This window comes from Megascapheus bottae, chromosome 2 (genome assembly GCF_031878675.1).
Source record: "Megascapheus bottae isolate mThoBot1 chromosome 2, mThoBot2.hap1, whole genome shotgun sequence".
NCBI lineage: Eukaryota > Metazoa > Chordata > Mammalia > Rodentia > Geomyidae > Megascapheus > Megascapheus bottae.
Window position 1 is genome coordinate 1,770,824 of NC_143510.1, and position 25,952 is coordinate 1,796,775.

The 25,952-nt window shown below is 39.3% G+C and overlaps 1 protein-coding gene across 1 annotated transcript in view; it reads right to left on the reverse strand.

The window, feature by feature from the left end:
* The window catches only part of Caprin2 (caprin family member 2), a 59,756-nt gene that overhangs the window by 29,063 nt on the left and 4,741 nt on the right, over positions 1–25,952 (reverse strand). The window contains exons 3-9 of the mRNA XM_090319286.1: positions 25,619–25,681; positions 16,971–17,057; positions 12,949–13,187; positions 10,805–10,887; positions 6,841–7,008; positions 4,561–4,604; positions 2,171–2,830 (exon numbers count right to left, since the gene is read on the reverse strand). Coding sequence (XP_090175412.1) covers positions 2,171–2,830; positions 4,561–4,604; positions 6,841–7,008; positions 10,805–10,887; positions 12,949–13,187; positions 16,971–17,057; positions 25,619–25,681 — 1,344 coding nt within the window. The remainder of the gene's footprint in view (positions 1–2,170; positions 2,831–4,560; positions 4,605–6,840; positions 7,009–10,804; positions 10,888–12,948; positions 13,188–16,970; positions 17,058–25,618; positions 25,682–25,952) is intronic.

Genomic DNA, 25,952 nt, shown 5'->3' on the forward strand with positions numbered 1-25,952 from the left:
AGGCTACCTCTTCACCCTTGAGCCAAGCCCCATTTCCTGTTTTCTAGAGGTTAATTGGAGATAAAGAGTCTCAGGTCCTTTTGTGCCCTGGCTGGCTTTGAACCTTGATCCTCAGATCTCAGCCTCCTGAGTAGCTAGGATTACAGACGAAAGCCACTGCACCCAGTGAGTTTCTTGAGGTTTTAAACTGGCTTTTCAATATACAATTTTCAAAAGTTATCACACTACAATTATTATTGTATAGTAGATACCGAGTGAATTAAATGCAATTATCAATCTTCTAAAGGGTATAGAAGATAAATATTATGCCTTGAAAAAAAAAGAAAGATAATGGTGAACCAAAAAGAGATGAGCACAATGCTTGGAGTCACACCATTTAAGGGGGTGAAGCAGAAGAGTTACAAGATCACAAGTGTGAGGCCAGCTTGAATACCAACAGCAAAACTGTTGTCTCAAAAAAAATCATATAACTAGTAACTGTGAAATTTTCTTTCCATAAGACAAAAATGAACTAAAGGTAGTTTAGTTATAAAACCCAATGCTTTGCTTTCCCCAAACTAATGATTCCTAACATTGGTGGAGGACTAAAGACTTAGAAAGCCATTGTTTAAAATAGCACAGAAATATAAAGCAGGGGTTGTGTGTCAGTCACCCATGACTGTAATTCTAGATATCCAGGAGGCTAAGCTCTGAGAATAGTAATTTGAAGCCATTGTGGGCAGCACAGTGTATAAGACTCTTATTTCTAACTACCAAAATACTGGAAGCAGAGCTGTGGCTCAACTGGTAGAGCATTAGCCTTGAGTGAAAAGCTCAGTGATAGTACCCAGACCCTGAATTTAAGTCCCAGGACCAGCACAAAAAGAGAGGAAAGAAAGAGAGATGGGAGTGGTGCTGTGGCTCAAGGGGTAGGGCAGCAGCCTTGAGTTGAAGAGCTCAAGGACAACGCCCAGGCTCAGAATCCAAGTTGCATGACAAAAAGAAAGAAAGAAAGAAAGAAAAAGAAAGAAAGAAAGAAAGAAAGAAAGAAAGAAAGAAAGAAAGAAAGGAAAGAGAGAAAGAGAGAAAGAGAGAAAGAAGGAAGGAAGGAAGGAAGGAAGGAAGGAAGGAAGGAAGGAAGGAAGGCAGGCAGGCAGGCAGGCAGGCAGGCAGGCAGGCAAGGAAGGAAAGAAAAGAGAGAGAAAGTAAGAAAGAAAGAAAGAAAGAAAGAAAGAAAGAAAGAAAGAAAGAAAGAAAGAAAGAAAGAAAGAAAGAGAGAGAAAGAGAGAAAGGAGGAAAGAAAGAAAGAAAGAGAGAATGAAGGGAGGGCGGGAAGGAAAATCCATGAGACTTTTCTTTTTGTCAGTTATGGGGCTTGAACTCTAGGCCTGGGCACTGTCCCTGAGCTTTTCAGCTCAAGTCTAGAACTCTATCACTTTGAGGCACAGCACCACTTCTGGTTTTCTGGTCATTAATTGGAGATTAGTCACCGACTTTCCTGCCTGGGCTGGTTTTGAACTGCGATCCTCAGATCTCAGTTTCCTGAGTAGCTAGGATTACAGGTGTGAGCCACAAGTGCCCATGAGACTTATCTCCAATTAACCACCAGAAAACCAGAAATAGAGCTGTGGCTCAAAGTGACAGAACACTAGCCTTGAGTGTAAGAGCTCTGGGAAAGCACACTGACGCTGAGTTCAAGTCCCACAACAGGAAAAAAAAATTGTAATTGTAGACATTCCATCAAGGTAGACTCCAAGATACCCTACATTAAAACTTCCAAGGTCCTGGGGCCAGGACTTTGGCCTAGTGGTAGAGTACTTGCCTAGCATGCAGGAAGACCAGGGTTATATTCCTAAGTACTACAGATATAGACAAAAGCTAGAAATGGTGCTGTGGCTCCAATGGTAGAGCTCTAGCCTTGAGAAACCCCAAGGACAGAGCTCAGACCCTGACAGAGCTCAGACCCTGAGTTTAAAGCCCAGAACTGGCAAAAAAAAAAAATTTCCAAGGTTCTAGGGAAAACAGTAATTCTAATCTTAACTATACACTTAACTAAAGAGTCAACTTTTTAGTTAAGTATCTTGCATTAATTTCATGTGGGTTTTATTGCTGATATGAAAAGAGAACTAGAAGGTTACGATTATGATCTCCTGTAGGCCTTTACTGACAGCAGACATTCGAATCTACTCACATCTTTGGGTTCTGTATTCAACTTCCCGGGCAGGAGCTGGTCATTTGGTAGGCCTGTGGTGGCTGCTCCCCAGGGCTGTGGAGAATGTGATGATGGTGGTGTTTCAGCGTGGTTTTGACTCTCAACACTGTCTTCCCAGGATTTGGAAGTCCCTGGTTGTTTTGAGTCCTGTTCTTTGCAAATCGGAGTAGCCCATGACTTGCTGACATTCTGTTCACTCTGCAGAGAGGATGTCCAGGACTTTGGAGTCTGTTTCTTTGGTTCTTGTTCTTTCTGTACTGGAATGGACCAGGGCTTTGGTTTCTCCAGCTTCTTCTGCTCCTCTTCTGTGTGTCCTGCTTTGGAGTTTGGGGTTTCTTGCTTCCACTGGCTGGGAGGTGGCTTAGACTTAGAGATCTCTTGCAGCTGCTTCTGTCCTTCCTGTAGAGTCAACCGGAGTTTGGGACTCTCTTGTTTCCTCTGTTCTAAGGAAGCCTGGTGCTTCACAGGAGAATCCCAGGACTTTAAGGACTCCTGTTTCTTCTCCAGAACATCTGGTCGACTAAGCATATCCCAACATTTAGGGAGATTTGGTTTCTTAGAAAAATCTGCTTCCCAAGATCGCTCCTCATCATGTTTGTTCAAATAATCTATTTCTGTCATGTAGCGTCTGTTCAGAAACTTAACAAGAAAAATAATTACTTATGTCACAGTATTTATAGATCTTAAATGTTCACTCTATTCATCTTAATGAGTCCACTGGGGCCGGGAGTTTGGCCTAGTGGTTAAAGTGCTTGCCTAGCATGCATGAAGACCTGGGTTCGATTCCTCGGACCACATACATAGAAAAAAGCCGGAAGTGGTGCTGAGGCTCAAGTGGTAGAGCTCTAACCTTGAGAAAGTCCAAGGACAGTGCTCAGGCCCTGAGCCCAAGCCCAGGACTGGCAAAAAAAAAAAAAAAAAGAATGAGTCCACTGGTCTTTGCCATGATGATGACATGAAATACTTGAAAATGTTCACTGACTTCTTTGCTCATTCTTTTTCTCCCAATTAACATATATATAAAATTTGATACTTCAAAAGCAATTTTAACTTACTTAATACTTCCATACAATATAGTACTACAATTGCTTCATTTAGAACCTTGATTTACCCAGACTATTTTGCCTTTGCCAGCCACAGGACCCTTCACCTACTTGACTCCTTAATAAGTTACAACACAGTATAGTTCAAACTCAGGAAGTTATACTGCTTAGTTTTATTATGAGCCTTTTCTTTCTTTTTATTTTAGGTTCCAATATTGGGGCTTGTTCTGTGGATCTCATATTCCTATTTAACCTTTTTGCTCAGTATGAACATTCTGGCCAGGAGTTTGGCCTAGTGGTAGAGTGCTTGTCTAACATGAAGACCTGGGTTCCATTCCTTAGAAGCACATACATAGAAGTGGTGCTACAGCTCAAGTAGTAGATCGATAACCTTGAGAAAGCTCAAGGATAGTGCTCAGGCCCTAAGTTCAAACCCCAGGACTGGCCAAAAAAAAAAAAAAAAGATGATGAATATTATACTATTTGAGGCACAGCTCTATTTTTCACTTTTTGGAAGTTAATTGGAGATAAGTCTCAGGAACTTTCCTGCACCAGCTGGCCTCAAACAGTGATTCTTAGCCTCCTGAATAGCTAGGATTTACAGGTATATGTGTCACTGGTGCCAGGCTAAAAGCCTTTTCTTTATTTCCCCTATATATCAATTATATCTCCCATTCTTTTCAGGTTCCACAAATTTCCATGTTAGTTAGAAAGAGCAAAGACACTTTCTTTTCCTGTCAACATGAGTAAATTCTTAAGAGATTAAAATGCTGCACATTTCCTCCTCCTCCTCTCCTCCTCTTCCTCCTCCTCCTCCTTCTCCTCTTCCTCCTCTTGTCCTGGGGTATGAACTCAGGGTGGGCACTGTCCCTGAGCTTCTTTTGCTCAAAGCTAGCACTCTATCACTTGAGCCACAGTGCCACTTCTGGGTTTTTCTGTTTATGTGGTACTCCTTAGTACTTAGTAGAATCAAACCCAGGGCTTCTTGTATGCTAGACAAGCACTCTACCACTAAGCCACATTCCTAGCCCCATATCTTTAAATTCTAACATAGGAATTGAAACAACCTAACATATAGTGACTGAAATGTCACTATATGTCAGATCAAAAATCTAAGTAACTTAGGTTAACTACTTTAAACCTTACAAAAAATAACCATCAATCAGACATTATTATTATGCTCATTTTAGGTACACAGGTAATAGTTGCAGTGTCTTGTCCAAAGTCACAAATTAATGGGCTACATGGGCAGGACATGAGCTCAGGCAGTCTGGCTGCAGAGCCTCACAAGTGCAGTGAGAAAACATCAACTTACTAGCCTCTTACCTCCTGTGGTTGTATTGCTGGCTCTGTAAGTTCCATAAGACACTCTGAAAGATAAGACAACATTCAATAATAATGGCTAATAAAAAGTTTTTAGATGGACTGCAACTGGAATCATTCCAGTAATATATTTCAGAGGATGTGATAATATAATTAAGTACACTTATTGCAGGATAATACTAATGATTGCCTATTGGCCAAAAGCATGTACAAAGGCTGGGTTGGAACTCAGTAGCAGAACATTGCTCGAGCATGAACAGGCCTTGGTTTAATCCTCCTGAGAAAGAAAACAAAAAGCACTAGGCTGAGAGTCACTGAATCAAATGTCTCTCCCCAATTGTGAGTCATAGGTATGGCTTATATGGTAGAAGGCCTACCTAACAAGCATAAATCCTCAAATTCAAACTCCATCACCCCACCAAAAAAAAATCCAAAGAGGGCTGGGAGTATGGCCTACTGGTAGAGTGCTTGCCTAGCATGCATGAAATTCTGGTTCGATTCCTCGGTACCACATATTCAGAAAAAGCCAGAAGTGGCACTGTGGCTCAATTGGCAGAGCACTAGCCTTGAGTAAAAGTGTCCAAGGACAATGCCCAGGCCCTGAGTTCAAGCCCCAGGACTGGAAAAAAAGTCCAAAGAAAAGATACATACATGCAAAAAAAAAAAACACCCCACTAAGCTCAAGTTTTAGTTACAAATTTGTTTTTTTGAGACAGGGTTTTGCAATAAACCAAGCTTCCTCAGAACTCATGATCCTCTTATCTCAGCCTCCAGAGTGCTGGGATTACAGGACTTCAAAATCAGTTTATTCTTGATTGAAAATTATTTTCTCCTACCCACAAACATTGATTTATTAAAATTGAAATTATAGCCAAGTGTCAGTGGTTCACATGTATAATCCCAGCTACTCTGGAAGGTGAGATATAAGGAGCACAGTTTGAAAATAGAAAAGCCCCTGAGGCTTTTATCTCAATCAACCAAAAAACTGGAAGTAGAGCTGTGGCTCAGATGTCAGAGTATCAATCTTGAGCAAAAAAAGCTAAGGGACAGTGCCCAGGCCCTAAGTTAAAACTAAGTACTGGCAATAAATGAACAAATAAATTTATAGCTCACGTCTTTTGGCACAAAAATTAGTCATCTGAACTTGAAACAGAGCCTTTTAACCCCTCTGTACATCACCTTAACAATAAAAAAAGTTTTTAATATAAATAAAGCCTCTTCCAAGTCAGATTAATGTCTGAAAGTGAGAGAAAAGGAAACACAGGAATAGACTTGACCTAAAGCCATGCTTTGTTTACCTCTATAGAAAGATTATTTGTTTAGTAAATCCAACCCAATAAACAGAAAGCAAAATTTTTTTTCTTAAAGTATTTATTTTCCAAGAAAATGGTAATTGTGAAGTGTATTTCCTTTCCGAGGTTTTGTTTTCCTCCTACACAAACACAATAACCTTAGGTTATTTATAGTCTCATTCTACAATAGTATTTGATTCTACCATAACTTACAGTTAGACTAGAGTTTTAAATGGAATTATCCTACAATAGGTTTAACAGTTCACTCAGATTCTACAAATGTCTCATTTTGGACTAATGTACTTTCTCAGAAAAAAATAATAATAACCTAATATTTTTATTAGGGTTCACTCTGTAAAGTGTGTGAGTGTGTGTGTGTGTGTGTGTGTGTGTGTGTGTGTGTGTGTGTGTTTTGCCAGTCTTGGGGCTTGAACTCATGGCCTGGGCACTGAGGCCTTGGACACTTTTTATTCAAGGCTAGCACTCTGCCACTTGCGTTACAGTGCCACTTCCGTCTTTTTCTGTGTATGTGGTTCCAGGGAATTGAACCTAGGGCTTCATGCATGCTAGGCAAGCACGATACCACTAGGCTACATTGCCAGCCCACAACTCTGTAAATTTTAACAAAGACTAGAGTTGTTCCTAAACCTAGGCTTATCTTGAATCAAGTAATGATTTTCATGCAGCTAGAGCCCAACAAATTAAAATCATGACTGCTTAAAAATGCAGTGTTAAGTTAAAGGGTGAAAGAGGATGAATACAGTCAAACAGACTGTATGAAAATAAAACAATGAAACCTGATGAAATGGTATTAGGAAGGGGGAGGGGACAAGGAAGGGTGATGGGTAAGAAGACTGATTAGAATACACAGTATACATGAATGGAAATGTCACAATAAAATGCCCCCTTGTGCAGCAAATTGTATGCTAGAAATTCTTATACTGATTATTAAAAATGCAACCACCAAAGAATTTCAGAAATTACAACAAACCTGGCTCTTGGATAGATTCAGTCTTCAATAATTGTTTTTTCTTTTTTGACTGTATTAGCATATCTTCCTCCACTGGTACTTCTTTTTCCTTAGAATTTTGGGGAACTGGGATGCTTTCAAAATAACCTGAGTTCAGCAATTGAGACAGTAGATCTTTCATGTGTTTGTCTAAGAAAGAGTGATTAAGACTTAGTTAGCACATAGTTTATTAAAATTCTAAGAAACAGGAATTCTTTATTATATTGTTACATTTAATCCTTATTATATCCTAATCCTTATTTTATTCTAATTATGGGATATAGTTTACAAGGGAAAGACAGAATTATTGGTATCATGAAATGCTAGTAGGTAGTCCATCTTGATTTGATGCTGAAACAACAAGAATGTTTCAAGATAAAGATTTCAAAAGTGTTGGGGGTGGGAGAGAGGGAAATGGGAACCAAGACATGTGAAAGGGTATCAATGTATGGGAATTAATGCACCATCTATCTGGCAAATATCATGTAACCCTTCTATTAATTACAATAAAAATATATGAAAAAAAAGATTTCAAAAGTGAGCAAATCACTTACATTTATCTAGGCCTCCATTTATTTGTTTGTTTGTTCATTTATTTATTTTACTTCCTTCCTTTCTTTAGTTCATTGCCAGTCCTAGGGCTTGAATTCAGGGCCTGGGCACTGTCCTTGAGCTCTCTCAAGTCTAGTGCTGTATGTCTTGAGCCACAGCACCACTTTCAACTTTTTCCATGTATGCGGTACTGAGGGATGGAAACCAAGGCTTCGTACCAACTAGCCAAGTTCTCTACCACTAGGCCATACTCCCAGCTGGGCTTCCATTTCTGCCATTTGAAAATTATTAAACACCAGAGATCCTAGGTCAGAGACTACTATCACAGAATCATACATGGATTCCCTGTGCTGAGAGAGAGTGAAGGCACTTTTCCCGTCTGCCCTTCAAACACTGTAACTATTTTTTCCTCATCAACTAAGGCTTTGGATAAGGAAGAATTAGCTCCTTAAACATAACCCATTCAGAATCCTATCTTGGACAATCCCTTATGTTTTATTTTGTTTGCTTTTTTTGGTGCAGTACTAAGGTTTGAATTCAGGGCCTTGAACTTGTTAGGCAAGTACTTACCACTGAATCATGCCCCCAGCCCTTCAAGGTTTTTTTCTTTCCCCAAGGTCTCACTATTTAGTCCAGGCTGAACTAGAACTCCTCGTGTAGACCAGGCTGGTCTTGAATTCGCAATCTTTTTGCCTCAGGCTCCCCTGTGCTGTAATTATAGTCATGTACCATACTGGCTTCTAAGTTTTAGAATGTATTTTAATGGCACAGGAGTTAAACTCAGGATCTTACATTTGCTAAATAAGTGCTTTAACACTTGAGCCATACCAATAGCCCTTATCACTTTAGCTGAACTTTTCAGACAGTCTCAAGCTTTTGCCTAAGATCAGACTCTAATCCTCCTAACCTCCACTTTCCAATTCGGCTGGGATTACAAGCATCCATGCTAGGTCCTTAAGTATCTTTTACATTTTTTTAATTAATTTTTATTAATTTAATTTTTAAATTTTGATTATGTGGTACTGAGGAATTGAACCCATGGCCTCATGCATGTTAGGCAAGCACTCTACCACAAAGCCACAATCCCAGTCTCTTAAGTATCTTTCAAGTACAAAATCCCATAATTAAAGCCAGATGCTAGTGGCTCATGCTTATAGCTACTAGGCTACCTAGCTACTGAGGAGTCTGACATCTGAGGACAACAGGTTCAAAGCCACCACACACAGGAAAAACCGTGGGACACTATTTCCAATTAACTACCAAAACAGCTGGTAGTGGGGCTGTGGTTCAAGTGATAGAACACTACTCTTGAGCAAAAATGCTCAGGGACAGTGCCTAGGCTTTGAGTTCAAGTCTCAGGACCAGCATAAAGTATAACTTTAAAAATCCATAATTAAATATTTTACTTGAATTAAGCTGCACATCACTCCTAGCACATCACCATTAGATGAGCAAAAAAACTCTTAAGGTGCTATTAAAGTTGGTGTACTACAAAGTATAGATCTAAAAACAAATTCATTTTAAATATCCAGTAAAAACATAATTATCAAAGTAAGCAAAGTCCCTATAACTTGATTTCACTCTGTTATTTATGTCTTTGAAAGACAAAATTTACTTATTTTTAACTGCATAGTTCTAAGATAGTCATGTTCCCACCTGCAAAACCGTGATATAAAGCATTTTTACCTCCACTCCCAAAAGTTTCCTCATGTACCTTTACAATTAATCCATTCCTCAGGTCCCTGGTAACCAAAAGACTTTCTCAGAATTTCATATAAATGAAATAATATAAAAAATACTTATTTACTCCCTTGTTTCATTTCCATTTGTCATTGTATTAGAAATCCCATAGATGAACGATTTTCTCATCCCTCAGCTGTTTAAGCTGATGAATTATGAATTTTAAACATTCAATTTGAGATTACATACTTTACCATATTTTAACTTTTCTAAAACTACGTGGTGTCTTATCAGCAATGTCTTTTAACCACTGATGGCTAGGTAGAAGTGATGAAATATCCCATGGATTAACTTACCAGTTTACAAGAATTTACACAAGGTTTGTGATTGAAATGAGGCCATTCGGTTTATCTGAACCACATTAAGTAAATTTGACATTATTAGTAAAATAAATATTATCAAAGTAAAAAAAAAAAAAACGCATTTACGCCGGGCACAGTGGCTCACACCTGTAATACTAACTACTCAGGAGACTGAGATCTGAGGATCAAGGTTCAAAGCCACCCCGGCCACAAAAGGATCTGAGACTCTTATCTCCAATTAACCCCTAGAAAATGGGAAGTGGGCCTTGGCTCAAGGATAGGGTGGTAGCCTTGAGCTAAAGAGCTCAGGGACAGCACCCAGGCCAAGTTCAAGCCCCATGACCCACAAAAGAAAAAAAAATACTCATTTACTATCTGACTTCTTTCTCAAAATAATTCTGAGATTCATCCATATTGTTTCCTATGTCAATAACTGTGTGCCTCAGTGATATACATCAAACTGTGTCCAGCTGGGGACTACTGACAATAGAAATGGGCAGGTGTCAGGGGCCCACACCTGTTAGCTGCTCAGAAGGCTGAGATGTGAGGATCATGGTTCGAAGCCAGCAGGAAAGTTCATGAAACTGTTATCTCCAATTAACAACCAGAAAACTGAAAGTGGCACTATGGTTAAAGTGGTAAAGCACTAGCCTTGAGCAAAAAAGCTCAGGGATAACATCTAGTCCCTGAGTTCAGGCCCAATGACTGACCAAAAACAAGAACGAGGAAGAATAGTCACACACAGGCACACAGGTGCATGTTTACATTTTCTTTAAGTGCTGAAGTATTATTATTTGGTTATACAGGAAATATAATTTAATTTTATTAGAACTATCAGCCAGGTGCCAATGACTCACACTTGTAATCTTAACTACTTAGGAAGCTGAGATCTAAGAACACAGTTTGAAGCTGGTCCAGGCAGGAAAGTCCATGAAACTCTTATCGTCAGTAACCAAAAAAACCAAAACAAAACAGAAGCTAAGCTGTGGCTTAAGTGATAGAGTGCTAGTGTTGAGTGAAAAAATTTAGGGACAATGCCCAAGTTCAAGCCTCATAACAGGACACATTGACTTATTATTAAATAAGTCAAGACATAAAATCTCATTTTTTTTTGCCAGATCTGGAGCTTCAACTCAGGGCCTGAGCACTGTCATTGGGCTTTCTCAAGAACCACACAATAAAAGCTTTGAACACAACTGAACAAAGGGACCATTCTCCCAATGAAGGTGGATGGTATTGTCAGACATGTTAAATTCTGATGCACTGCCACAGTTTATAGACTCTCTATACCATACTAAACTTCCTGACATCAAGCTTTGTATTTACTGTATAAGTCCAGAGCAGAGACTCACATGTCGTTCCTACCACCGCCTTCTCACTACCTTCCACAAGGTCCCAAAAGCACAAGGATGACTGTTCCATCTGGTCTTCAACACTGTCAAGAAAAGCAGTAGCAGAACACACATATCACAGATTGGTACAGTTTATGCAATTTAATCCAGCAGTAGTCAACATATTCAAGTATTCATTCTGCCCTTTTACTCTTTGGAAATGAAACGAAAAATGTATAAAAGGTGATTAAATGCCAATTTAAGAACTCCAAGTGGTCTGGGAATGTGGGTCAGTGGTACAGTGCTTGCCTAGCATGCATGAAGCCCTGGGTTTGATTTCTCAGTACCACATACACAGAAAAAGCTGGAAGTGGTGCTGCACCTCAAGTGGTAGAGTGCTAGCTAGCCTTGAGCAAAAGAAGCTCAGGGACAGTACCCACATCTTGAGTTCAAGCCCATGACTGGCCAAAAAAAAAAAAAAAGAACTTCAAAAATAAAAATTTTCTCTAAAGTTACTAAAATAAAGATTACATTTACCAAATCAACTTATCTAGATTAAGAGTTTTAAGGCTGCCACTATATATAGTATCATTGGTTATCAAGTATGTGTCTCAAGGGAAAGCAAATGCAATGAAAACATTAAGAGCCACGTTAAACTTTGAAGAGAGCAACTTATTCAAATTATGTTTTGCTAACAACTATATTTGTACTGAAGTGAGGAGAAAGCAAATTATAGACTATCAACACAGAAATAAAAATACATGCAGCTATCCATGGCTAATTGAGAATTGTATTATCTGGGCACTGGTGACTCACAACTGTAATCCTAGCTATTCGGCAGGCTGAGATCTGAGGATTGAAGTCTGAAGCCAGCCCAGGCAGGAAAGTCCATGAGACTCTTATCTCCAATCAATCACAGAAAAAGCTGGAAGCGGTGCTGTGGCTCAAGTAGTAGTCCTTCAGCAAAGGACTACTACTACTAGGCCCCAACATCAAGCTCCATGACCAACACACACACACACAAATAAAACCTTTTTTTAAAAAAACATTATGTTTATTATCCTCAAAAGACTAAATAAACATAGAGCTCCCCTATAACCCAGCAATTTCACTACTTGGCATTTACCCAATCGTCCGCAAACAAGGACATACTAAATCCACTAGCACAATGATGTTCATTGCAACACTATTTACCATAGCAAAGATATGGAACCAACCCAGATGTCCCTCAGTTGATGAGTGGATCAACAAGATGTGGTATTTATACACAATGGAATTCTGCCATCAGAAAGAACGACATTATCTCATTTGTAAGGAAATGGAAAGACTTGGAAAAAATCGTATTAAGTGAAGTAAGCCAGAACCAAAGGAACATAGGCTCAATGGTTTCCCTCATTTGTAAAAGTACAAACCTTGGAGGATTACAATAGCTCAAAACCTAAATAAATAAGGTCATATAGGATGAAGCTAAATGAAAAGACCTCCAGGATATGGAAACAAGAGCTATATAATGAGTGAATGTTGTTCTTAATGTACTATGTTATTTCTCATGTCTTTTGTTGTCCCTTGATTATTTTCATATTGTTACAGTATCCTACCTTGTTATCTGATATATTGCATATATGTTTATTTGAAATAGGAAAGGGAAGGGGGAAAACAAGATGAGGGGAGGGAGTGGGGGAGGGTAATGGGGACAAAAACATGAGAAGGGGTATCAATGTGTGTGAAGTAATGCTCCTATCTGGTGAATATAACTAACTGTAACCCCTCTATTAATTACAATAAAAATTATGTTTATTAGTGTATATTAATTGTACACAGTGGTTCCTTTTTGGTGGTACTAGGGTTTGAATTTAGGGCCTATGCTTGCTAGGCAGGCACTCTACTGTTACACCACATTTCTAGACCTGTTTTGTTTTCTGGTTATTTTTGGCAGAATCTCAATTCCTGCCAAGTGCTGGATCTGCCTCTGTCAAGCTTCTCATCTTACCTGGATAATAAGTAGGTGTCACAGGATCTATCTCTTCTTTCTGAAGGAATCTCTTGAACTTTTCAGCCTGGTTTGGCTTTGAACTGCTGTCCTACACACACACACATACACGCACACCTAAAAAACATTCAAGTGCTTTTTATTCTAGTTTAAGAAAAGCTGTTCATTGGCTTACCTCAGGTTTTCATTTCGTTCAGGGCAGGTCAGTTTTGAAAACTTAATGAGGTAGTCAAGTTCTTTTGAAGGCAAATACACTGCACCATTCAAGCCCCCTTTGAAGTCATTTTGCACATGTTCTTGTGTCAAGTTCTGCAATACATATTGAACCTGGAGTATAGTTCGAAGTTTTTTCTTCTCAGCCTCAAGTTTCAGCATTTGTTCCCTTCTTTGGGCCTTCTTCTGTGCTTTCAGTAGCTGTTGAAACCAATGCAGATTGATAATTATCTGCTGTTCATGTTAGCAATTCCTATACTACAAAAATGAGCCCCAGAAAGCTGAGAATATACGGCATTTCTCACAACCATCCACCAGTTTGTTGCACTTATCTCCTTTCCCAGCTAAGAAGTCACAGAGTAACAAACTGATTGTATCCGGTAACCAAAGCCAAAGGAATTCCAGTATTTGATTCTCAACTTTGTCCCTCCAATATAGCATGATAGGCTTCAACCATGATGTCTATATTATCAACACAGAATGTTTCCTATTTACATATGTAAATTTTATGGTGCCAGATGTGGTGGTTCATGCCTATAATCCTAGCTTCTAAGGAGACTAAGATCTGAGGATTGTGATTCAAAGCCAGCCTGGGCACTAATGTCTGTGGGACGCTTATCTCCAATTAATCACCAGAAAACTGGAAGTGGTGCTGTGGCTCAAAGGGTAGGTAGCCTTGAACTGAAGAGCTCAGGGATTATGTCCAGGCCCAGAGTTCAAGTCCCATGACCAACAAAAAATAAATAAATAAACTTTTATGGTAAATATTTTAAGAAAATTGTTTTAGGGAGAAAAAAAGAAAATTGTTTTAGAAAATAAAAATTGTTTTAGATTGAGTGCCAATGGCTTATACCCATAATCCTGGCTACTCAGGAGGCTGAGAACTGAGAATCATATTTCAAAGTCAGCCTAGGCAAGAAAGTCTATGAGACTCTTATCTCCAATTAAACATCAAAAAGTTGGAAGCGGAGCTGTGACTTAAGTGGTAGAGCAAAAGAGCTCAGGGATAACACCCACGCTCTGAGATCAAGCTACTCAGGACTGGCACAAAAAAAAAAAGCAAAGCTGGGAAAGTAGCGTAGTGGTACAGTGCCCACCTAATATGCATGATACCCTGGGTTCCTTCCTCAGTACCACATAAACAGAGAAGACCAGAAATAGTGCTCATGTGCTGGTTTTGAGCAAAAAGATCAAGGACGGTGCCAGGACCTGGAGTTCAAGCCTCAGGACTGGAGAAAACAAAAACATTTAGTCTGTTTCATTTGGAGGGTTCCCCCCTAGGGTTCCCCCCCCCCGAAAAATAATTTAGAAGTCAATTTGTAACTAATATAAGACTGGCTAAGAAATAAGGATATGAAAGGTAGATGCCAGTAGCTCATTCCTATAATCCTGGTAACTCAGGATGCTGAGATTTGAGGATTAATGCTTAAAGCCAGCCTGAGTATTAAAGTCTGTGTGTCTCTCATCTCCAATGAACAAGCAAAAAGCCAGAAGTGGAGGTATGGCACAAACGGTAGAGCACCAATGTTGAGCAAAAAAAGCCCTGAGTTTAAGCTCCAGTACCAGAACCACAAATTTTTTCCAAAAAATTGAAAACTTAATAGATATATAAAATATCTTAGAAATTTAATACAATTTGAGTGTCCCTGACTGAAAAATTCTAAAATTTGGAGATGAGGACAAGACTTAAAAATGGCTTAAGTTGTAAAATACTGTTTAGCAAGTGTAAGTCACTAACGTCAGAACCCAACACACACACACACCTAATATCTACTGAGCACCAATGTAACATCTCAAGTAGAAAATTCCACACCTGATCTCCTGTGATTTAAAAGTTCATTTGCACTAATCAAAGATTGACTAAAGATAGGATTTTTGAAAGTCAGGCACTTAACTATATTGGATCACAGTTAAGTTGTAGATACACTGAATATAGTGTATTACTTTCAGGCTATGTGTATAAGTATATATAAAACACAAATGAGTGCTGCTGTGGCTCAAGGGGTAGAGCAGTAGCCTTGAACTGAAGACCTCAGGGACAGGGCCCAGGCCCAGAGTTCAAATTCCACGACTGTTTAAAAAAAAAAACTAAAACACAAGTGATTTTCATATTTAGACTTGAGTCATAGCTTCAAAATAATCTCACTGCAAATAGGTAATTACTCCAAAATAAAAATTTCCATAATAACGAGTCCATGAGACTTTTATTTCCAATTAACTGAAGAAGAAGAAGAAGAAGAAGAAGAAGAAGAAGAAGAAGAAGAAGAAGAAGAAGAAGAAGAGGAGGAGAAGGAGGAGGAGGAGGAGGATGAAAAAGGAAGGAAGAAACAGTAGCAGCTGTAGCAGTAGTAACAACAGCTGCAGCAGCTGCAGCAGCCACAGCACCCACAACAGCCACCACTGCCAGACTAGAGCTCCACATCAAGTGGAAGAGCATTAGCCTTGAGCAAAAAAAGCTCAGGGGTAGCACCCAAGCCCTGAGTTCAAGCCTCAGGATCAATGCCAAAAAAAAAAAAAAGTTACACAAGTTCAACTAAGAAAATAGTTTTCCTCTCATAAGTTTTTGTTCATTTTTTGTTTGTTTGTTTTTGCCAGTTGTAGGGCTTGTACTCAGGGCCTGAGCATTGTCCTTGGATTTTTCTCAAGGCTAGAGCTCTACCACTTGAGACACAGCACCACTTCCAGCTTTTTTCCTATGTATGTGGTACCGAGGAATTGAACCTGAGTCTTTGTGCATGCTAGGCAAGCACTCTACCACTAGGCCAAACTCCCAGCCTTCTTCGGTTTTTTGTTTCTGTTTTTTGTTTTTTTAGTTGTTATTGGTGCTTGAAGTTAGGGCCTGGGAGTTACCCCTGAAACTCTTTGTGCTCAAGGCTAGTACCATACCACTTGAACCACAGTACCACTTCTGGCCTTTTGTGAATAGTTTATTGAGTCTCACCAGGGCTGGGAATGTGCTTAGTGGTAGAATGCTTGCCTAGCATGCATGAAGCCTTGGGTTCAATTCCTCAGTACCACATTAACAGAAAAGTGGCCAGAAGTGTGATCTAGTGGTAGAGTGCTTGCCTAGCTTGCATGAAGTTCTGGGTTTGATTCCACACATACAGAAAAAGCTGTAAGTGGCCCTGTGGTTCAAATAGTAGAATGATAGCCTTGAGCAAAGAAGCCCAGGAACAGTGCCCAGGCCCTGAGTTCAAGCCCCAGAGGAAAAAAAAATGTCTCATAGTCTTTTCTGTCCAGGCTGGCTTTGAACCAAAGTCCTCAGATCTCAGTCTCCCGAGTAGCTAGGATTACAGACATAAACCACTGACATCCAACCTCTGGTAGGTTTTGAATTCAATGTTTTATAACATTGGATATTTTCCAAAAAGAAGATAAATACTGTTAAGATTCTGTGAACAGATATGCTATTGATATCGTAACAATAAACTCTCTGAAGATAATCAGCCAGGCATAGTAGCACATGCTTTTTTGTGTGTATGTGTGTATGTCAGTTGTGAGGTTTGAACTCTGTGCCTGGATGCTGTCCCTGAGCTCCAGCTCAAGGCCACTGCCCTACCCCTTGAATCACAACACCAGTTCAAGTTTTCTAGTGGTTAATTGGAAATAAGAGTCTCTTGGACTCTAGTGCTCAGGCTGGCTTTGAACCGGGATCCTTAGATCTCAACCTCCTGAGTAGCTAGGGTTACAGGCATAAGCGACCATGCCTGGCAGCACATGCTTTTAACCCTAGCAATAAGGCTGAGGCAGGAGTCTCATAAATTTGAAGATAGTCTGGGAAATATAAGGAAATTCTATCTCAAACAGAAAGGAAAGGGGCATGCATGTTTCTTTCAGATTCCAATTTTGCTCTTCTCAATCACCTATCCCCAGTACAATATTAACAAAAATCCAATAGATAATAAGCAAATATCATTACTAGATACTAACATTTTCTTTAAGGCAAATGGTTGAAAGTGTTTTGGGAAAAGCAAACATACTCACTTCTTGGCTTAGTCCAGCAAAGGTTTTCTGAAGTTCCTTTGCAAATTCCAAATTATGTAGCACTTCTTCATATTTCTCTACTGCTTCCTATCAAATCAGATAAGGAAATACCAATTCTGTTACTATGTAAAAAGAAATATCTCGAAATAAGTATTCCCATAACACAGCAGTATATTACAAGAGTTAAGATTTTATAAACTACCTGTTTACTACAAAAACACAGAAAAGTAGTTACCTAAATATATATATATATGTATACATATATGTACTAAATTTTCTGGCTTATGAAATAGTAACCCCTTTGTACATCACCTTTATAATAACATTAATTTTTTTAATATTTTAAAAAATAAATGTAAAAAATCTATCAGAAGATATATAAAGTTAAATGTGAAATTTTGAGCTTTATGCTAGAAATTCAATTTTAGTAGTAGAAAATCTACTTTTAGGGGCTGGGAGCATGGCCTACTAGTAGAGTGCTTGCCTAGCATGCATGAAGCCCTGGGTTCCATTCCTCAGTACTACATACTAAAAAAAGCCAGAAGTCATGCTGTAGCTCAAGTGAGAAACTCAAGGATAGTATCCCAGTCCTGAGTTCAAGCCACAGGATTGGCCAAAAAAAGAAAGAAGGAAGGAAGGAAGGAAAATTTAGTTTTACAGAGAGAATTTAAGTTAGAGAGGCATGTAGATTTTTTTTGGGGGGGGGTCGGTTGTGGGGCTTGGGCTCTGGGTCTGGGCACTGTCCCTGAGCTCTTCAGCTCAAGGCTATCCCCCTACCCCTTGAGCCACAGGGCTACTTTGTTTTCCAGTGGTTAATTGGAAGTAAGAGTCTCTCATTCTTTTATTATTTTTAATTTTTATTTTTTTAATATATTTTTATTGTAATTAATAGAAAGGTTACATTATATTCAACAGATAGAAGGTACATTACTTAACAAACATTGCTTGCTACCCCTTCTCATATTTTTGTCCCCATTTCCCTCTCCCAACCCAAGTTTCTCATTCTTTAGTGCCTGGGATGGCTTTGACCTTTAATCCTCAGATCTCAGCCTCCTGAGTAGCTAGGATTACAGGCGTGAGGCACTGTGCCCAGCCCAATAAGCAAGTTTTTAAATGTTGCCAAACTGATCAGAAGTAAGCAGGAGGTGAGAGAATGAGGGGGGATAGGAATGTAACTCAAATCTTTGTGGAAAGCCAGTTGCCCTTGGCTCATGCCTGCAATCCTAGCTACTCAGGAAACTGGGATTGAAGATTCTAGTTCAAAGCCAGCTGGAGTAGAAAAGTACAAAACTACCTCCAAATTAATCAGCCAAAAGCCAGCCTCCTGAATAGCTAGGATTACAAACACAAAGCACCAGCACCTGGCTGTTTCTCTAGTTTTCCATATTGTTATACTTCCCTTTTTCCTATTTTTCCAATAATTTACCAATAATTCTTGTTTTTAGTGTCCATTAAAAAAAACAGGCATATGAGGGCCAAGAGTTTGGCCTAGTGGTAGAGTGCTTGCCTAGCATGCACAGAGACCTGGGTTTAATTCCTCACACACATAGAAAAAAGCCAGAAGTGGCTCTGTGGCTCAAGTAGTAGAGCTCTAGCCTTGAGAAAGCCCAAGGACAATGTTCAGGCCCTGAGTTCAAGCCAGGACTGGCAAAAAAATAAAAAAAATAAAAAAAAAACCCAGATTCCCTAATACATATGAATAGATACAAAAAATGTGGTACATATGTACAGTGCAGTTCTACACAGCCACCAGACAAGATAAAGTAATGGCATTCGCTGGGAAGTAGATGGAACTAGAGAAAATCATGTTGAGTGATAAGCCAAGACCAAAGGAACATAAGGCACATAGACTCCCTGATATGTGGGTATTAGATCTAAACAATACGAGAGTGATGATGCAATACTCTGGTATTCCAGGTCACTGACATGAATTTGGAGATACAAATTTATCTATGTAGACATACAGGTCTATGATAGGATATATATTCTATAGACATATATTGATATATAGATCGATATATATCTATGATATATAAAGATTCAGCTTAATTTAATTATGTCCTTAAATTTATATGCCAATAATTACATTTAGATTTTTTCTTGAATATTTGACTGTAGAACATGACATTTGAAATTTGATATTAAAAAACCGTGTTGTTAAAAAAGTTTTAATAAAAAATAGGCATAACAGATAGAATTCAAATAGAAGCTATATAGCTAAATGATTTAACACATATAGGGCACTCAGAAGGATGCCTGACACATGTTATTGCTATGAAAATTATTTCTAGCCATTATCCAAATATTAAATGTCAGAGCTCCTCTGGACTCTTGTCTTTGCTTCTATTCTGCTTGCTATGTTCTTGCTCGTGGTAAGACTCTTCTCATTGGCTCAATTAGCAGCCAATCTGGTGATGTATCTCTAGAATGAATTTTATGCTCCAGACATATAAATACTAAACACAACCCCATGATGACATAGGAACATTAAAATCAGTAGTCCAAAATTGAGCTCTTTATTCTACCCATCTTTCTGAAATCATCATCTCTCCCAATATTTCCATTCTGTACATGGTTTTACCATTCACCCAACCACTCAAGTGTGACAGAAAGGTCTTTTGGCTCTACCCTTTGTTCCTACATTCACTCACCAAACCATATGGAGTTTACCTCTCACACTTATCAAGTAGAGTACTTGACCCAACCTCTCCCCCACTTCCTCATTACAGTTTCCTTAACCTTTCCCCTAGATTGCTAAACTTACTATCTCCAAATCATTTTTTATGCCACAATCAAAGTGGTTTTGTTCTTGCCAATACTGAGGCTTGAACTCAAAGACTGGGCACTGTCCCTGAGATTTTTCTAGGTTGGTGCTCTATTACTTGAGCCACAGCTCCATTTCCTTTTGGTTTTTTGTTTGTTTTTGATGGTTAACTGGTGATATGCAACTCATAGACTTTCTTTTCAAGGCTAGTTTTAAACCATGACCCTCAGATCTGTCTCCTGAGTAGCCAGGATTAAGGCATGAGCCATTAATACCTGGCTTCCAAATCATACTTTAATCTGCAGTCAAAGTGATTTTTTTAACTGAAAATTTGTATTTGTTCTTGGCTTAAGTGGCACCTACATTATTTCAGATGTTCTTGGGCATCCATAGCACATGAAGACCTGAATCATATGAACTTCCTCTCAGTTTCATCACTCCATCCACTCAGAACACCTAGCCATTTCATAGAAAGGGTCTGCATGAAAATATTGTTTTCTTTTTCAAGCACATGCTAGCATCTGGCTAGCTATTCTTCTTCCTTCCCATTTCCAGCTAAGTCTTATCTTTTAAGTCTCAGCTGAAGCCTTCCTCCCTCAGGGAAACAATCTAAACTTTCCAGACTACACTAGACTCTAACATCACCATTTCATACTCTCCTAACACTGTATTTGTATTTGATTATTTCCTTTTACTTATTTTGTCCCAGGACTGGTTTGGGAACCCAGGCCCTTGCATATGCTAGTCAAGTACTTCACCACTTAGCACTTTACTCCAAGTCCACATGCACTTGCTTGTTTCCTCTTGGTCTTCTCATGATAAAATCCATGAACGTAAGCTCATACTAGATACTATAACCCTGACAGTAAGTATAGCATTAAACTAGGTATTGTGTTGACTAGTCTGGAGCCTCAAAGATGCAACATTCTGAACAGAATTTAAATCATTTGAACAGAATCATATGCCAGTTGAACATCCCTTATCCCCAAATCCAAAAATCAGAAATATCCTTAAATACCATGCTTAAAAAGTCTCAGATTTGGGGGCCGGGAGTTTGGCCTTGTGGTAAAGTGCTTGCCTAGCATGCATGAAGACCCGGGTTCGATTCCTTGGTATCACATACTTAGAAAAAAAAACGGAAGTGGTGCTGAGGCTCAAGTGGTAGAGCTCTAGCCTTGAGAAAAATCCAAGGACAGTGCTCAGGCCCTGAGTTTAAGCCCAGGACTGGCAAAAAAAAAGTCTCAGATTTGGCCAGGCATTTGGCCTAGTGGTAAGAGTGCTTGCCTAGCATGCACAAAAACCCAGGTTCAATTTCTCGGTATATACATAGGAAAAAAAAAAAAAAGGTGGGAAGTGGTGCTGTGCTCAAGTGGTAGATCGCTAGGCCTTGAGAAAGCCTAAGGACAGTGCTCATGCACTGACTTCAAGCTCCAGGACTAGCAAAAAAAAAAAAAAAAAAGTCTCAGCTTTGAGGCCAGGAGTGTAGTCTAGTGGTAGAATGCTCACCTAACCTGTTCAAAGCCCTGGGTTGGATTCCTGGGTACCACATACACAGAAAAGGCCTGTGCTGTGTCTAGCCTTGAGCAAAAAGTGTTCAAGGACAGTGCCCAGGCCCTGAGTTTAAGCTTCAGGACTGGCAAAAAAAAAAAATTCACATTTTAGAGTATTTCAGATTTTCATATTAAGAATGCTCAACCACTAGATAGTAAGTATATTCCAAAAAGTCCAAAAACTCTTAAAATCTGAAATAATTTTGGTCCCAAGTACTTCAGATAAAAGATACTCAACTTGTACTGTGATCTCCATTTCAATTAAGAATAGAATCAACAGGGCACTGGTCCTAGCTACTCAGGAGGTTAAGCTCTGAGGATTGCAGTTCAAAGCCAGTGAAGGAAACAAAGTTGTAAGACTCTTATCTCCAATTAACCACCAGAAAACTGGAAGTGATACTGCAGCTCAAAGTGGCTGAGCATTAGCCTTGACAGTATCTAGATCTTGATGTCAAGACCCACAACTGACCAAAAAAAAGAAGTCAGAACAAAAGAAAAAGAGAGAAAGAAAGAAAAAATTGCTGCTAATGTAGTCATATTCAATATACTTTAAACTACATAACTTGAGGAAAAGGATAGAAAGGGGAATTGGGGGAAAAAGATGGAAGAAGTGACACTGATCAGGATGCATTGTCCTCATAATCTGGCCTATAGACTTATAACATCTTTATGCAAGTACTTATTAGTGAGGGCAGGAAGAAGAGTGAACAAATGCAATCATGTTATTCAGTATACACTCTGTGAAAAATGAACCATGTAACTTGTGGGCAGGAGTTGGGGGGAAAAACTAGGGGAAAGTAAAAGAAGGAGTAACATTTGTCCAAAACAGAAATATACTCATGACCTGATTTATAAAATGGTAGACCCTCTATACAACACCTGAATATAGTTTAAAAAGTGGGGGGGGGGGAAGCAGGAACGTGGCCTAGTGGAAGAGTGCTTGCCTAGCATGCATGAAGCCCTGGATTTGATTCCTTGGTAACATATATTCAGAAAAAGCCAGTAGTAGTGCTGTGGCTCAAATGGTAGAATGCTAGCCTTGAGAAAGGACAGTGCCCAGGCCCTGAGTTCAAGCCCCCCAAGTTGCAACTTCAGTTGGGCAGAGTAGCTCATGTCTGCAATCTAAGTTACTCATGACGTGGAAATCAGGAGAATTGAGGTCCAAAGCCAGCCCGGGTCAAAAGTTCATGAGAATCCCTCTCAACAAAATACACAGTTTAGAAGACTGATCTCTTAGATCTGTTGGATTATTACTTAAGAAACCAACATTCATCTACTACAGAATCAATAAGTGGTTATGAAGATATCATGAAATATGAAGATTACAGTTTGCCTGGTGGGGCATGGTAGTATATGCCTGCAACCCCAGCACTCCAGGTTGGCAAAGGCAGGAGGATCACGAGTCTAAGGACAACCTGAACTATGTTCTGAAACCCTGTCACAAAAAGGGAAGTTAAAAAAAAATTCAGGGCCGGGAGTTTGGCCTGATGGTAGAGTGCTTGCCTAGCATGCACAAAAACCCGGGTTCAATTACTTGGTACCACATACACAGAAAAAAGCCAGAAGTGGTGCTGTGGCTCAAGTGGTAGAACTCTAGCCTTGAGAAATCCCAAGGACAATGCTCAGGCCCTTAGCTCAAGCCTAGGACTGGCAAAAAAAAAAAAAGTCAGGCGCCAGTGGCTCACACTGAAGAGGTTGAGATCTAAGGATCATAGTTCAAAGCCAGCCTGGGTACAAAAGTCCAAGAGACTCATCTCCAATTAACTACCAGAAAACCAGAAGTGATGTTGTGACTCAAGGGGTAAGAGTGCTAGCCTTGAGCTGAAGAGCTCAGGATAGTGCCCAGGCCCAGAGTTCAAGCCCCATGCTGGAAGGGGGGTGGGGAAGGGCACGAGTCCTGGCTAGGCCTCTGGAATACACTGTATTTTTAACATCTTTCAGAAAACCAACCCTCCTAATCCTACGTTTCAATAGAACACTACAGTAACAGAACACTTCCTTCAAACATACAAAGAAAAGTGAAGTGTTACTGGCTATAACATGTGACTACATGAAAACAAAGCCATATTGAAATGCTGGTGTCTAGCTAAGTCCTCTCACTGGCTATGTGTGCACACCATTCTCAGAGCCCACACAATTGAAACATGAGCCTCAGCGAAATTATAATTTGGAACATCACAAAACTTCTGACTCAGAGACAACTTAGTAAATGAAAAAAATTCTTAAATGCCAATAACTGTGATATAAAAATTGTTGAAAAAGGTATGAGATATCAGACTCAAACTAAATCAAATAACTTTTACATATATTTTGTCCCTGCTTAGAAACTAAGAATATGACCAACTCAAAACAGAAAACATCAAGGAAGCATTATTTTATTCTATATTATAAAGACTCTTCCTTCATAAATTAGATAAAATTTAGTTACCAGGTACACTGTGGACCAAGTTAAACAATGTCAAAGAAAAAGATACATATTTTCTATTTACAGTAAGGTTATTTATGTGTAAATGTGAATGGCCATACTACGGACTTTAACAAAAACTGTTTCTCAGCTTTTGTGCTCAAACATTTTTGTGTTCTACCACTTAAGCCATGCTTCAACCCCATTTCATATAGTAAGATTAGTTTTGTGTTAATGTGCTAGTCCTAGGGTTTGAAACCAGGAACCTGAGTACTATACCTTTTTTTCTTTTTTAAAAATATTATTTTTATTTTTTAATTGTCGGGGTAATGTATAGAGGGTTACAGTTACATTCGCCAGATAGTAGGTGCATTACTTTTCACACATTGATACCCCGTCTTATGTTTTTGTCCCCATTTCCCTCCCCCAGCCCCCAATCATCTTGTTTCCTCCTTTCCCTTTCCTATTTCAAATAAACAAATAAACATATATAAAATATACCATATACCTGACCTTTTATGTTCAAGGCTAGCACTACTACTTGATCCACAGTTCCACTTCTGGATTTTTTAGTTTCTTTTTTTTTTTTTTTTTTTTTTGCCAGTCCTGGGCTTGAGCTCAGGGCCTGAGCACTGTCCTTGGACTTTCTCAAGGCTAGAGCTGTACCACTTGAGCCTCAGCACCACTTCCGGCTTTTTTTTCTATATGTGGTACCAAGGAATCAAACCCGGGTCTTCATGCATGCTAGGCAAGCACTTTAACCATTAGGCCAAACTCCCAGCCCCTGGATTTTTTAGTTTCTAACTGGAGATAATCCAAGAGATTAGAGTATCATGATCTTTCCTGCCCAGACTGACTCCAATTTTAGAGATTAGAGCGCCACGGCCTTTCCCACCTGGGTTGACTTTCAATTTTCAAATCCCAGTCATCCTGAGTAGCTAAGATTATAGGCATGAGCCACCAGCACCCAACCTCACTAAGGTTAAATTTTAAAAGTTTAAGTATCAGAGCCAGGAGTATACCTCACAAAAGTACAGCGTATGTTTAACACACGTATAAGGCTTTAAATTCAATCTCCAGGACCAAAAAACAGTGTAGCCAGACAGCTATCAGATAATCATGCCTACCAGAGTCATAGAAATCCAAGGTAGAAGAGTACAGGAAACCATGGGAAAAAAAAAAAAGGTGGGGTGGGGGTAGCAGGGCACTGGTGGCGCATGCCTATAATCCCTAGCTAGTCAGGAGGTTGAGATCTGAGCATCACAGTTCAAAGCCAGCTTGGCACTGCAGCTCAAAGTAGTAGAAGCACTTGAGCAAAAAAGCTCAAGGACAGAGTTCAACCCCCAAACAAAATAAACAGACAAAAAAAAAAAACAAACCAAGGGTAAGCAACTGGAAAAACCTAAGAGAAGCTACCATAAATACTGAGAAAAAAATACGGAAAAACCTTCTCTTTCAATCCACTCTAGCATAAATTTAAGTCCAGATGGTAACTGAGCTGGTCTACAATTTCACTCCTATTTAACCTATACCCCATCTATATCACAAATGAGACAACAGAAAAATCTGTAAGACATTATCAAAGGTGATACAATCTTTTTAGAAAGAGCCAGCAGATTCTAAATCCCTTTTAGCCTATCATTAAAGCTACCTAAAGTTGTTTTTTGTTGGGTTTTTTTTTTCCCCAGTCCTGGGCTTAAACTCAGGGCCTGAGCACTCTCCTTGGACTTTCTCAAGGCTAGAGCTCTACCACTTAAGCCTCAGCACCACTCCTGACTTTTTTCTATGTATGTGGTACCGAAGAATCGAACCTGAGTCTTCAGGCATGCAAGGCAAGCACTCTACCACTAGCCCAAACTCCTGGCCCCCACCTAGAATTTTAATGAGAACAGAAAACAGAAGGTCTGATCAGGAATTATAAGCCACTTACCAACTGGTCTGGGTTAAGTTGCTCTCCATTTTTTAGGCGATCCTTGTAATCTTCCAGTTTGAGCTACAAAACAAAACATCTACTATATTCTGCTATAAAATTAAGGCCAATAAACAATACAAGATAGTAATCCTTTGGAGGGAAAGGTTCTTGAAGTAAGCTGTCAATCTGCAAAAATTGTATTTTACAAGACAGGTACTGGTATGAGTGTCAGTCTGGAAGGGGAAAACACACACATTAGCCTGCTTTGAGTAACTGGACTTTGTCCCATAGAATCAAGGGGGCTGATTTGGGCACTGACCATGAGAAATGAGAAACTTTCACCTCCAGCCAG